Genomic DNA, 13547 nt, shown 5'->3' with positions numbered 1-13547 from the left:
TTGAGATTTTCAAATAAAAGGTGGAATATAAATATTTTAATAAAGAAAGAAAGAAATTTTAAAATGTGCACATACATTTACATTTAATTAAGAAATTTAAAAAATGGTTTAAGTGTACATTCCTCAGATAAGCTCTTAAACAATGTGTTGTTTCAAATGTTTATTCCTTGGAAACTGCATATTTTAAATTTTGTTTTCTCTCAGATTACAGATTTCTTAAACATTTAAATATCTTTACTGAGCACTATGTTGGAACATACAGAAAATATGGAATTCAATTCCAAACCACACATTGGTCTGAGAAATACTTATCGGCTCAATTTTTATTAGACTCATCAGATAACATAGTACTTTCAAGACAATATCAGTAGTTTTCACACTGAAAACAATATGCCATCTTAGAGCCATTAAAATCAAACCTTTGTTGAAGAATTTCCAATTTATCAAGCAATCCCATCTGGTTTGTTACTTCTATAACCTTTTTTGTCTTCACCACCACAGCCATAAGTTCCTGAACATGCAAAATATTTTTGTAAGAGAAGGAAATAGAAACAATATTTTGAAACAGATTTTTTTTCTTTCTTTTTAGAATCAACATGGTATATTGGACAGAGCATTGTATTTCAGTATGGAAGAGATTCAAACCTCTGGTAAGTCATAAACTGAAATGCAGGGCAAGGATTAGACAAGTCAGTCTGAGAAACTGGATTCATAATTATCTACCCCTGGTGGTTTAAACATGAAAAAAAATCAAAGATTAGATAAAGTAAGGTGACAAAGTGCATGACGCCCCTACAGCTGTTGATGTGCCCCTCCAAAGGTCACATTTTTGACCCAAAATGCCCTTTAAAGAATATGGCAACATTCCCAAAATATTTTAGCCCCTCTAAACTAACTTAGGCTCAGGAGAGACCATGCTTGAAAGAGGAAATGACTTCTACTAATGTCTGTTTGCTAAGAAGGGCCTCTTGGATCTAAAATGGAAGGTCTAAAAACATGGTGAATATGCCTCCATGTCCCCTAGTGGATGTTTCAAAGCCAAAAAGGATTGCACTCACACCATGCCAGCCCTGATTGCGCCGGGACTGTGGTGATTGTATGGGCTCGCGTCTGAAGCGGGCTGCCACAGTCGCAAACCCTGCTGCCAGCAGGAGCAGCTTTTTGCCACTCCTTTTTGTGCCAACTTTTCTGGGTTGGAGCACTCTCTGCACAGCTTCTGGACAGTTTGGGGGTGTGCATCATCTGCACACCATGCCTCCAACACAGCCTGAAGCCAGCACTTTTTACCCATCTACTTCAGGCCTTGAATTTGCACGTGAGCATGAACCCTTTCCTGGGGAAGTTCTTGCAACTTGTTTCTTTTTATACCAGCCAGAATGCAACTGTTTGAAGCTCCCTCATTACCTGAGAAAGAGCACCTCACTTGAGCAACATGTAACAAATCCCTAAGGTCTGTGACACTAATGGGCACTTATTTAAGTCCTGTCCATTAGTTATTTCATTTCTGATGGTGCTGAAAATGCAAGGTCACTTGTAAAATGCCAAGTATTAACTTGAATCAAGCTATAGTTTAAGTTTAAGAAGTATCAAAATCACAACTGGTCAACTGAAAAAGAACAAACATTTTATTTTCTTATTATTATTATTATTATTATTATTATTATTAAGAAAAAGAAAATAACAAAAGTGTGCCACCACATATATACATTCATTACTCTGTTCGTCATCGCTTTAGACACTTTGTCTAAGCTTCTTCTGCTGACTTTCAAATCCCTTCATGGTGTGGCACCTCCCTATCTGGCTACACTTGTTTCTACGCATTGTCTAGCCCATGCTTTGAGATCTAGTAATGCTGGGCTGTAGATACAACCTATGATTTCCTTTTCCCCTGCTCAGATTTGCCCTTTTTCACATTCTGCTCCCTAGTCTGGGAACCTCCTTCCCTTACATGTCTGGACTACCACCTCTTTAACCAGTTTTAAAGTGGAACTTAAGACGTTTTTGTTTAGAGAAGTGTTTCACCTCACAACTTGATTGAATTTTTATTATGTATTTGTGTTTGTTGTATTTTAAGATATGTTTTCATGTTATTATTTTGTTTTCTTAGATTGTACACCTTATGAAGGTTTTTAATTTTTGTTTTGCTGTGCAAATTTACAGTGCTTTATAAATAAAGTTTAATAATAAATAAATAAATAAATAAATAGTTAGTTAGTTCTGGCCTCTCCCCCTCCCATTTCATTGGTATTGTGTATTTTTTGCAGTGCATCACTCGCCCTTGGACCCGCAATTAGATTTGCCCATCTTGACCACTCAGATATAGATGTTTATCACACTATACTCTTAAAGTGCTACTATTCCAGTTTGACTGCTCTAGCTGCCTCCTGTTGCATTCTGGGATTTGCAGTTTTAAGGAGGGGTATTTAGAATTCTCAGGCAGAGAAGTTCTTAGCCTGAGAATTCTAAATACCCCTCCTTAAAACTGCCAATCCCAGAATGCAACAGGAGGCAGCTAGAGCAGTCAAACTGGAATAGTAGCACTTTAAGAGTATAGTGTGATAAACATCATTGTTCAGTCACATGCACCCCGTTATTCATCCATGAAATGTTGAAGGGTATGGACTGGTCATACAATGCATGTGATGGAATCATGAATTTCCCAGTCCTCACTACTCTTTAATTGTAGCATGATACACAGAGTTTCAACTCAAGTCCCCTTGCCATCCACAAGGGGACATAATATAAACATTATGCTCCCCTGTGCACAAGGTCACTCCCCACCCCAAAAAGGAGTCTTGGTGTCACACAAAACTTTCACAAGTGGACAGAGATAGGCTGTAGGCCCACTGTTCTACCATAGGAATGGTTCTGCTCCTGGGCCATGTTTGCTCTCATTGGGACTGTAAATACTAGACATTGAATCTGTTTGCCTTTGAGATTTATCTTTGTTTTAAAAATATATCTCTAGTAGCTGATCCCATTTTGAAAACAACAGCAGCCCCCCTAAATGTGCTCCTTTATCTTCTGTTTAATGAAGAAAACAATATTGGGATGCTTGCTCATACCTTAAAATCTTGATCAATCCCCTCAAATCTTTTAGCATCTTCTGAAAGCTGATTCCGGATATCCTCAGAATTTGTGAAAATACTCTGGAGGTGAGCCCAAGTTTGCTGTACTTCCAGCCACATTGAAATGACCATATCTGCAACCATTAATTTTTTCTGCCAGCAGCTCACCTCCACCAAGAAATATTCCACATATTTACTCATCAGGATGTTTTGAAGCTGAACCTACAATTTACATTGCATATATTGAAATACAGCCATATATTAATTACATTCACTATCATTTTAACAAGTAATATGATTAGTAAAATATGCAGCTTGCAACAAAATATCTTCCTTAGTTTTCCAGTCAGTCACATTCTTATCACACAAGCCTCTTCTCTCATTAGAACAGTGCTGTTTTCAAAAGAGCTAGTCAATAGGATTGCTCTCTTCCCTATTGTGCCTTTGTAATCTTACCAGCATCAGAGCCTTCATTTCTGCAAAAACCTCATGACATGCACTGCCCACCCAGTACTGCCCTTTTTCTTATGCAAACACCCAAGCACACACACTGATCCCCCCACAAAAATCTAAATTAAATTAAAAGCAGTCTTAAGTGAGAGAATGAAGCTGTAATAACACCATGGCATTATAGCGTCATAGGGTGAGGTTGTCTCTCATAGCGGCTGGGTTTTAAATACTGATAAGCCCTAAGAGGGAAAGGGGTTTGGAGGTCCAGGAGGTTGGGCCTCAGAGATGATCTACAGAGTGTGACAGTGCCACCTGGTCAGGGATCCTGGAAAGAGATTAAGGTTCCTCACCTTCTGTCCAGGAGGCTGTCTCACCCCTTCCTCCAGATGTACCCCTTACCCAGATCCTGCACCCCCTCCTCCTGTTTCCACTAGAGTGGACTCCTACCACCACACTGAGCCCCCTGTTTTCTTACCCTCCCCATTCTTACACGCATAAACACACACACATAAAACAGGTACTAATTGATACCTTCCTCCCCAACCCCATGGATTACCAGTTTCCCTGGGCACTCAGCTTCCTGGAATCCATCCACCCTTTCTACCTCTTCCCTGATGATGTGGACCAACATTTCTCCACCCAAAGCACACACCCTGAACACCCAAAATCAGCATGAAAGTGCAACTGAACATATATGCACAGGAAATGTTGGCACAACAGAAAGGGAGAAAGGAGGTCATTGACAGATTTTTTGTGTTAATAAAAAGAACAGAATGTTGAAAAAACCCACATTTGCAGGATGTTTTTCAGACAATGTTTGCGTTAAAGAGAAATAGCGCAAAAATAACCCAAACGCAAAGTAATCAAAACCAGCTTCTTTTTACTTTCGCTAAACTCCAAAAGTACAAAGGAGCTTTCAGTTCAGATTATTTTCGCATTATTTCTCTTTAACACCAACACATCTGACAAGCAACACCCAGATTTTAAAATCCCACTTCTGCATGGGATTTTACCAATTCGCCCTCCATGTGATAAACTCCATAGAAAGAATGCTATTCATACCTTACTTTATCTGAAACATATGTGCTGACTTTGGACCCAGTATAACCAACATGTACTTACTTAAGACAACAGTTTTGCTGAACAAGGTCTGGCAAGAACTTGGATTTTAATTAATGCCATTTGTTTCCTTCACCCTATGGCATGATTTTTTTCTTTAAATTTCCTTTTAATTCTAACCACTTTTTAAAGAAGTTTAAGTTGGAGTGAAGAACCACAATCCCTGGGACTGATTCTTAGTTTCCTGAGATTGCAATCTGAGGTTCCCCATGACACCAGTGTTGGGTGGTTTCCCAGTTTTTGTGCAGATTATTTCCCCGGCTTTTGTACAGGTCTTTTCTCTCCTTGATGACATCTCAAAAATCCTCATCCTCTTCTTAAGAGTTGTTCTTTTTCCCCCCGCCAGGATCCTCCACTGGACTAATTTCCCTCAAATTCTGCATTATGTTGTTATTTTATAATAATACACACTGTATGTGTAACACAAATTATGGGTGCATATGTAACCAAGAGAAAGTCAGCAAGATTGTATTTATACCACACATCTTTAGCAGTTTGACATCACTTTTACTTCCATGGCTGCATCTTAGAAAATCATGGCACCTGTAATTTGGTGAGGTACAGTGTGCCCGCATCAAAAGCGGGTGCCTTTTACGCAGTTTTCAGCTTATGCTGAAAGCTGCCCCAATAGGGTTGCAATGGCACGTGCACCGTGCCGTACGTCATGCATGAGCTCCATTATTTCCAATGGGGTTCAAGCATACACACTATTTACCTTATGCGGAGGTGTCCGGAACAGATCCCCTGCATAAGGCATGGGCACACTGTACTTAGAATTCTCTGCTGAAGAAATCTAGTGCTGTAGTTTGACAGAATGTACTAAACTACAAATCTCAAGATTGTGTAGGATAAAACCATGACAATGGGCCTCTACAGACTGGCACTTTGTGCCGGCCTGTAGGCGCGGTGAGGGCTGAGTGTCCAGATGAAAAAAGAAACTGCCCAGAAGTAGGTTCTTTTTGGTCCCTCTGGAGGCCACGGCATGTGGTTGCCACAGCCTCCTTCTGGGGCAAAACGCGTGGCATTTAGCCACTCGTCTGCACAGCACCAATGTGAAGCCGGCTTTCAGAGCCGGCATCCATAGTTTTTTGTTGGTTTTTCAGTCTATGTGTCCATATTCTGGAAGAATTTATTTCTGACATTTTGCCTGCATCTTTTTTCTCTGAAGATGCCAGCCAAAGATGTAAGCAAAACGTCAGGAATAAATTCTTTCACAACATGGCCACATAGCCCCAAAAACCCACAAAAAAACTATAAAACCATGACAGTTTAAAAAGTATCAAACTGCCCTATCACATAGATACACTCATATAGATGCACTCACAAGTCTCACTTTTCAGTACTCTGACTCTTCAGTATTCTCACTTTTCATTTCTGTATCAATTTGCTGGTGTTGTTATGTGCCTTCAAGTCATTTCTGACTTATGGTGACCCTATGATCAACCTATAATAGGGTTTTCTTGGTAAGTTTCTTCAAAGGGGTTTGCTATTGCCATCCTCTGAGCCTGAGAGACTGTAACTTACCCATGGTCACCCAGTGGGTTTCTATGGCCCAGCTGGGATTCAAACTCAGAGAAGAGTCTGAGTTATATATATTTGTTTAGTTGACAAATATTCAGAACTGCAGTTTAAGCCTAGAAAGCAGGAGGGCCATAATGTAGATTGAAACAAATTAATATTTAATTCAACACCTATATTGACATTCTTTTCTATGTATTCTAAAAAGTATATGGAAATTCTACAAGGTCCATTTAAAATGCCTGAGGAATATTTCCAATGCCTTGCAATCATGTTAATATATTTCAACAGTTGAATTGAAGTCTTTCTTGAAAACATGGACAGAGCAGTACACTGCAAAACTAATCTCATGTTCATTCAAAATAAAATGCCTTTTACTCATAATGATAACCAAGTCTATACTTTATATTCCATGTAAAAAGTCAAATAATTTGGCTATATAAGGGCCAAAATACCAAAAGCCACGTGTGGAATTCTACATGGCAACTGGAGTTTTTTTAGGTCTCTCTTTTTTGCTGTAGCTCTTACAGGAATGGTATCCTTATCATCCTTCTCCTCCTCATTTTCATCACATGACATTTTGTGATGTGGAAGATGTGGAAATTTGTCAAGATTCTTTTTTTCTCGTAATTATTATGTAATAAGAAAAGACACCACCTCCAAAATAAGACATGGATCAACATCCAATAGATAGCAAACATACAAAATACCTTAAAAATCTCAAATGTGAATCATTACCTGATTGTCTTCTAGAGTCTCTATAAGGTTTTCATCAGATTTCAACAGTGGTGTGCCTGTGCTGTGATGATCTTCATAGCAGAAATCCATAACGCTCCATGTTTGATTGATTTCTACAAGCAACTGTGGAGGGGAAACATAGCAAGATCCAACAGTTCTTCTGCAAGTGCTGCCCTGATTCTCATCACTCTACGAACAAGTCCATTGGTATCAATGGGCCTTTTGACACTACACAACTCTAGCAAGATGTCACCACCATGGCTGCATCCAATGCAATCCTGGGTTTTGTAGTTTGGGGGTTCACTTTAGCTCTTTGGCTGAGAATTCTAAATACCCCTCCCTAAACTGCAAATCCCAGAATTTCACTGGACGGAGCCACGATAGTCATAGGGGAATTATAATGCTATAACTGTGTAGTGTGAAAGGGCCCAGTGTAATTAGGATTTTAACCTATTTCCTACTAAAACAGTTGTTAGTTGAAGCACATTGACTGTGATATACCTTTTCTATTGCCAGTTCCTTCACAGCTTTGTCCACAATGTTTTTAACTTCATCTTCTACTCTGTGGAGCTGAAGAGCAAAAAGTTCCCCTAGTGTGGTGTCTTCATTCATGACAAAACATACCTAGGAATTGAAGTGAAATAAATCATTCGTTCCTTAGGATAAGCTCTGGTCCTTGATCATACTACCACCATAAACTCATGTACAAAGCCAAAAAAGTTATACCCCTGTGGCAGCCATAAGTTGTTCCCAGTGTCTTTCCCGGACAGCAACATTCTGGAGTTCATTTACAGCTCTTAAGGAGATTAACAAATTCTTGACAGTTGATTCTAATCCTATATAGACATCCCAAATCCGTACTTCTTTATCCAGAGTCTTCATATCCTTTGTAGGCCAGAAACCATGAAAAAGAGAGAGGAAGAACTAATGTGAAATTGAAGTCAAAGACAGCACTGCTTTGAAAGCTAACATTTGGGTTTTCTTAGGTGGGCCAGATCCTATGAATCAGAGCTACCTAAACATCATTCTTAACATTAGAGACATCACCCTTAACATTAGAGAAGGTGTTGGACCATGTAGGCTACTGCAACTGCTTTCAGTAATCCTGACTACATTTTATTCAGTTGACCATATCAAAAGAAATGTAGCACATAGAAGGAATGAGACCAAACTTAGACCATTCCTTCCATACTACATAGAAGGAATGAGACCATTCTACACACCAGGTTAGAGACCTCCAACCTGGCTGCATTGTCTGACTCTTTGGCAAATGCCTGCACACAGAGAGATATGTACATGTAAAGGCTTTGTTACTGCATCCTGTACCTCATGACAATGCACAGAGAGGGAATTTGTATGCAGATGCTATATGCTGCATGCAGAAGAACCAGATCAATCCATGGGGATTGGAAGCAAGGTAGACAGGCAGGCAAGCAGGCAGGCACAATCCTAACTTCCTCCTCCAAACACTGTATTGCCTCTGTTTGGCAAAATATATTCTATTCTGCCCATGTGGCATAAACACAATGGTTAAATTCAGCCTTTTTTTTTTTTTTTTTTGGGGGGGGGGAGTAATATACTGTATTTACTCAGGCATAAGTCAAGAAATTTTAGTCAAAATTTGTCCCAAAAACCCTGGGTCACCTTATCCACATGTTAATGTAAGTACTGTACATCAAGTCTTATCAAAAAGTCTTATCAGCTGTAAATGCTGGAAGCTTCAGTGTGCAGTCTAAGTGGAAGGAGCTTCACCTTTGACTAGGCCAGGGTTAAGCTCATAATATTTATGTAACACCTGGCCAATACAGAAACTTTGGTCCATATGCGTATCTCAGAAGCTGATGCTGTACAGCTCTGACCCATTTGATTCCCTAGACGGTAGTCCCTTTGTTAGATACACAAAGTATTATCCAGAAATTGTACAGTACATCTGGGGTTTGTTCACTTGTTCATCTTACAACATGATATATATCTTCTCTCTGACATGCCCTTTTGCATTCTGCAAAGGGCAAAAGGCCAATCTCTACACAAAAGACAACATGAGCACAAATCAGATTCCAGAAATGGCAATATTAAACAACAACAACTGCCACCATGGGAGAATACATCAACTTTCCAAGACTCTCTTTCACCGAGTTTAAAATAGCTGTGCTTCTAGATGGTTTGCCAGGTACTGGATAACACTTTAGCTGCAGTATGCAATACTACATGTAAAGGCTGGTGTGCCAAACTAATAAAAATGGCACATACTGTACATAAATACCATACAGCAATGGGGAAGTGGGGGAATCACCTTTGTAAATCTTCGGAGATCCACGTCCATTTGTTCAACATTTATTTGCTTCCATGAGGTTTTCATCCAGTCTTTAATACTCATCTGGGGAAGGAAAATCCTGTAACATTTTTTGTGGCATTTTAAGATGCAAGAGGAGTTTTCAGACTCAACTGTAGGTTCTGTGTATAAATATGTATATAATGTACAAAGACTACAAAATGAATTTCAAAATCTAAAACCTACTGAGGCTGAAATCTAATCTAAGAGGATATCTATATTCTTCATTCTGAGTGCTAGAAAATCTCACTCACATTTAAGAGAGAAAACACTGTCCAGATTCATATTTCAAACCCATTGCATTTCCAGACATAGAGTTTCTTTCACATTCAGTAGGATGCTCTCTCATCAAAAGCTGGAAAAGAGTAGGTTGATGTTTTAATCATTTCCTAGAGAGCCTTTCCTCCCACTCCCCAAGGCATTCTTCTATCTTACCAACCTTGCTCATATTTTGTTAAGAGAAGAAAATGCAAAATTAAAAAAAAAATCATAAAGTTCTGCCTGTTCATTTTCTTGATTTTCATTAAATGTTAACATCAGGGTGCCTTCTCTGGTTTTCAATGGTGGGAGCAAGATTCACAGCAAGATTCAAAGATATTCTTTCAGATATATTTGAGTTTAAATGGCCAAAGAAAAAAAAGAAAAAGAGTAAGTATATTTTAAGCGTGTTTGTTCTTCTTTAATATCACCTAATCATCAAAGATATTAAGACTCATGTATGATCTAAAACACAGAAGGGGGTAACTGCCCTACTTCACCAGTGGTTCTCTTGATTATCATATGAGATATCAGTTTACCTAGCAAAAGGTTACCTAGAAGGAGTTGGTCTTGCACTTTAAAAGACTCATTGAGGGGCAGGGGATATTACCTCTTGGCAAACAGCATGACCAAATGACCCTCTCTCTAGAGGTCTGCTTATCATCTCTCTAGATTTGGAGCTCTTCTTATTCTAGCCTTGGGGCTATCTCATGATCCATAACAACAAATCTAAATTCAGCTGCTTGTAAGATTCACAGCCTAGGGGAGGGGGGAACCCAATGGAACACAGCTTCTACATAGTTGATGATACAGTCTGTCTCTTGTATTGAATTGATTTATCAAGTTAGTGACAAAGGAAGGAAAGAGAGGAAAGGATAAGAAGTGAACTGTTCCCTCAAAGTAATCTTTCCAGCCAATCCTGCCCTGCTCAGTAATGCTTTACACAAACACAGTTATACATTTGGATTCCAGCTTTGTTTCCATGAATGGAAAAGAGTTCACCTCCATGGAACAGGGCATTCTCCTTTCCCACTATAGCCCTTAAGTACGGAGAGATGAATGCCAGTGTGATGTAGTGATCTGACTATAACCCTAGAGGCCAGAGTTTGATTCCTCACTTAGTCCATGGAAACTCACTGGGTGACTTTGAGCAAATCACACAAATTTATCCCTAGAAACACCCGTGATAGTTTCACCTTAGGGAAACCTTGGTTAGAAACGACTTGAAGGCACACAACAAATGGAGAGAAGGCACACAACAAAAGGAGCCCTGGTGGCTCAGTGGTTAAATGCTGGTACTTCAGCCAAAACATTGTAAGTTAGATCCTAGAGGAGGGCTACAAGGTCCACTCAGCCTTCCATCCTTTCATAATTTGGTAAAATGAGTACCCAGCTTGTGGGGAGCAATTGACTTACACATTGTAAACTGCTTAGAGAGTGCTAAATTACCGATAAGCAGCATAGAAATGTACTTCCGACACATTACTACACTTGATGGCTTTAAAAAGGCATTCCAAACGGATCTCTTCCGACAGGCCTTCCCTGAATAATACACTTGGTCACACCACTGATATCGACCATCATTTTGATCACTCCCTACTGATTATCTAAGATATCTACTTCTTCCTGTCTCAATTGTTTTAACTAATGGTTTTAATAATTTATTTTATATTTTATCATTGTTATATTAGAAATTATGTTATACATGTAAGGAGGGAGGGGAGGGAGACTTATTTATATGGTATGAATTTATTAGAGTTGTATTGTATTTTATTTGGATATTGGATTTTATTATTTTATTGTATCTTACTGTGATTGTAAGCCGCCTCGATCCTATGGGAAGAGGCAGGAAATAAATAGAAATTATTATTATTATTTGTTATTGTTATTGCTGTAGAGATGATATCAGAGGGAGGGTTGAAAGTAGAGGTGGAAGGTAGTGGAAAACTACATCTTACAGGGATGGCTAGGGAAGACTGTGGCTCAGCGTTCTTTGCAGGTGGAAGACCCTTTTTTACATCCTCACCATCTCCAAGCAGGGCTGAGAAACTGGCAGTAGAGATGCTGCCAGTCAATACAGATTAAATGTGGCTAAGGAGTACTTCACTAGATGCTGTTGTCTGCAGGTCCCATCGGTCCTCATACTTTGTTGATGCATGTTGCACTACAACACAAATAGCCCAGCCCTTAGGCAGTTCTAGGCTAGAGTCTGGATTGGTATAAAACAGCTTCCTGTGTTGTTATGAATGGAGCTGCCATTTAGGATCCAAGACACAGATCCCGTGTCACATTACCTGTGGGTTTATTTATACAAATCCTTCTTTCACTGTTTTTCCATCTGTGATTAAACAGTGAAATGTAGGATGTAGCAACCCAGGATAAATTGTAGGGCTGCAAGCAGCAGCTGGCCCAACATATGAGCATCTGTCCTCATGGAGGGGTGCTCACATAACAGCTTTACAATTTCTGCTTTTAAATCACCACAATGTGTGTGTGCATGTGCGTGCGCATCACCCAGAGACTAATCCTGTTCACTGGCTGACAGAGTTTGCACATTCAAGAGCATTCTGTACCACACACACACACACACACACACACACACACACACACACACTATCTGATGCAGCATTATCAAGTTTTACATATCTGACAGAATAAGAACTGCCAAAGACAAAAGGAACAAGCAGCTTTAAAAAAATTAGAGGTATGCACCTATTCCTTTTATCTTTGGAAGTTTGCTTTGTTTGTTTATTTGTTTGTTTGTTTGTTTAAAAACTCAACAGAAGCCATGTCAATTGACTTACTGGGAAAACACACATCGAGATGTATTAAATGGGTCTCTTCCATTGTAATACAGACCAGTAGCAGCTGGTAGCTCCCATATCTCTGGGACAATGAATCCATTACAGATTTTAGCTTATTTCAAAGGAACTGCCCAAAGTGCTGAACCTATTTAAGGGTTCAGCACATTTTACAGTTCCTTCAAAGCCTGGAAGAGATTCAATGCTTACATGGGAGCCATCAGTTGTCAGTGTGAGGGGTTTTTTTTGGAGCCTACTTTTTCTATGAGTAGAATATTAAATTGAATATTGTGTGATCTCCTCAAATCCATGCAAAGGAATCTCCCCTTTTAATGCTTTGTTCCAGGTTTATGACTGACAATAACACAGTCATTATATAAAACGGAAATCCAAGGAAAGTTAAAGACAGATCATGAGACAGAATTTTATGTTCTGCCTTAGCGTCTGGTTTTTCTTAGCATTGTTACTCTGTGTTTATTCATTTGAGTCACATGCTCATAAATAATTTAACATTTCCGTACATTCAGTGGCCACATGGCATAAAGCAGAAATGGAATGGGATTAATTTTCTGGGACATACTTTCTTCAATCAATGCCTAATGAGAAAAGTCTGCTTCAAACTTATTCAAACTACAATTCCCACCAGACAATTCACCTTTCTTTTATCAAGTGAATAACTCAAAAAACTATGAACCAGGGCCATCATCTACTGGCTCTAGGTTCATTTACCCACATTTCTAGAGGGTGACACAGAGGAGGGCCTCTCAAGAGGCCTCAAACTTTGGGCACGCACACATAGGAAAGATATTGATTGACGTCCCAAGACAATATAGGACTCATTCGTTCACAAAGACACCATGTATTGCTTCATTCTGCCCATGCATGCTTTTGCAGAAATACCTCTTATTTAGCCAGTGGAAACTGCAAAAGTGCGTCCTTACCTGGACAAACACCACCATGTCCCAGACAGATTTTGCCAAGATAGCATCAGTACGACACTGTTTGAGCTGTTTGTATTCTGGCACACTCACTTCAAAAAGGTTTGCTGTTTGCTGTAATTTATTCATTTCTGCCTCCAGCTTTGCAATGTCTTTGTGAGTCTGCAAGGACACCATTTTGAAATAATTTACCAAACAAAAATACTAGGATTTATTTGAAAGATCCATAGTATACAGTTCTCAGATAAAAATGTTGCTTCTATCTAGCCCTGAATGGGTGATGTGGAAAACACTGCCATTATTAGTTTAAACTAGATCTGTGTAC

General features: G+C 39.2%; 1 protein-coding gene across 1 annotated transcript in view; it reads right to left on the bottom strand.

The window, feature by feature from the left end:
* The window catches only part of LOC149313746 (dynein axonemal heavy chain 11-like), a 62843-nt gene that overhangs the window by 47227 nt on the left and 2069 nt on the right, over positions 1-13547 (bottom strand). Inside the window, exons 4-10 of the mRNA XM_089523028.1 lie at positions 13226-13384; positions 9187-9270; positions 7620-7778; positions 7395-7517; positions 6894-7016; positions 3066-3290; positions 420-511 (exon numbers count right to left, since the gene is read on the bottom strand). Of these exons, the coding sequence (XP_089379154.1) occupies positions 420-511; positions 3066-3290; positions 6894-7016; positions 7395-7517; positions 7620-7778; positions 9187-9270; positions 13226-13384 (965 nt within the window). The remainder of the gene's footprint in view (positions 1-419; positions 512-3065; positions 3291-6893; positions 7017-7394; positions 7518-7619; positions 7779-9186; positions 9271-13225; positions 13385-13547) is intronic.

This window comes from Sceloporus occidentalis, unplaced genomic scaffold (genome assembly GCF_023333645.1).
Source record: "Sceloporus occidentalis isolate IW3139 unplaced genomic scaffold, rSceOcc1.0.p SCAF_4, whole genome shotgun sequence".
Lineage (NCBI taxonomy): Eukaryota > Metazoa > Chordata > Lepidosauria > Squamata > Phrynosomatidae > Sceloporus > Sceloporus occidentalis.
The sequence above is the reverse complement of the archived record's forward strand: the minus strand, read 5'-3'. Positions and strand labels throughout refer to the sequence as shown.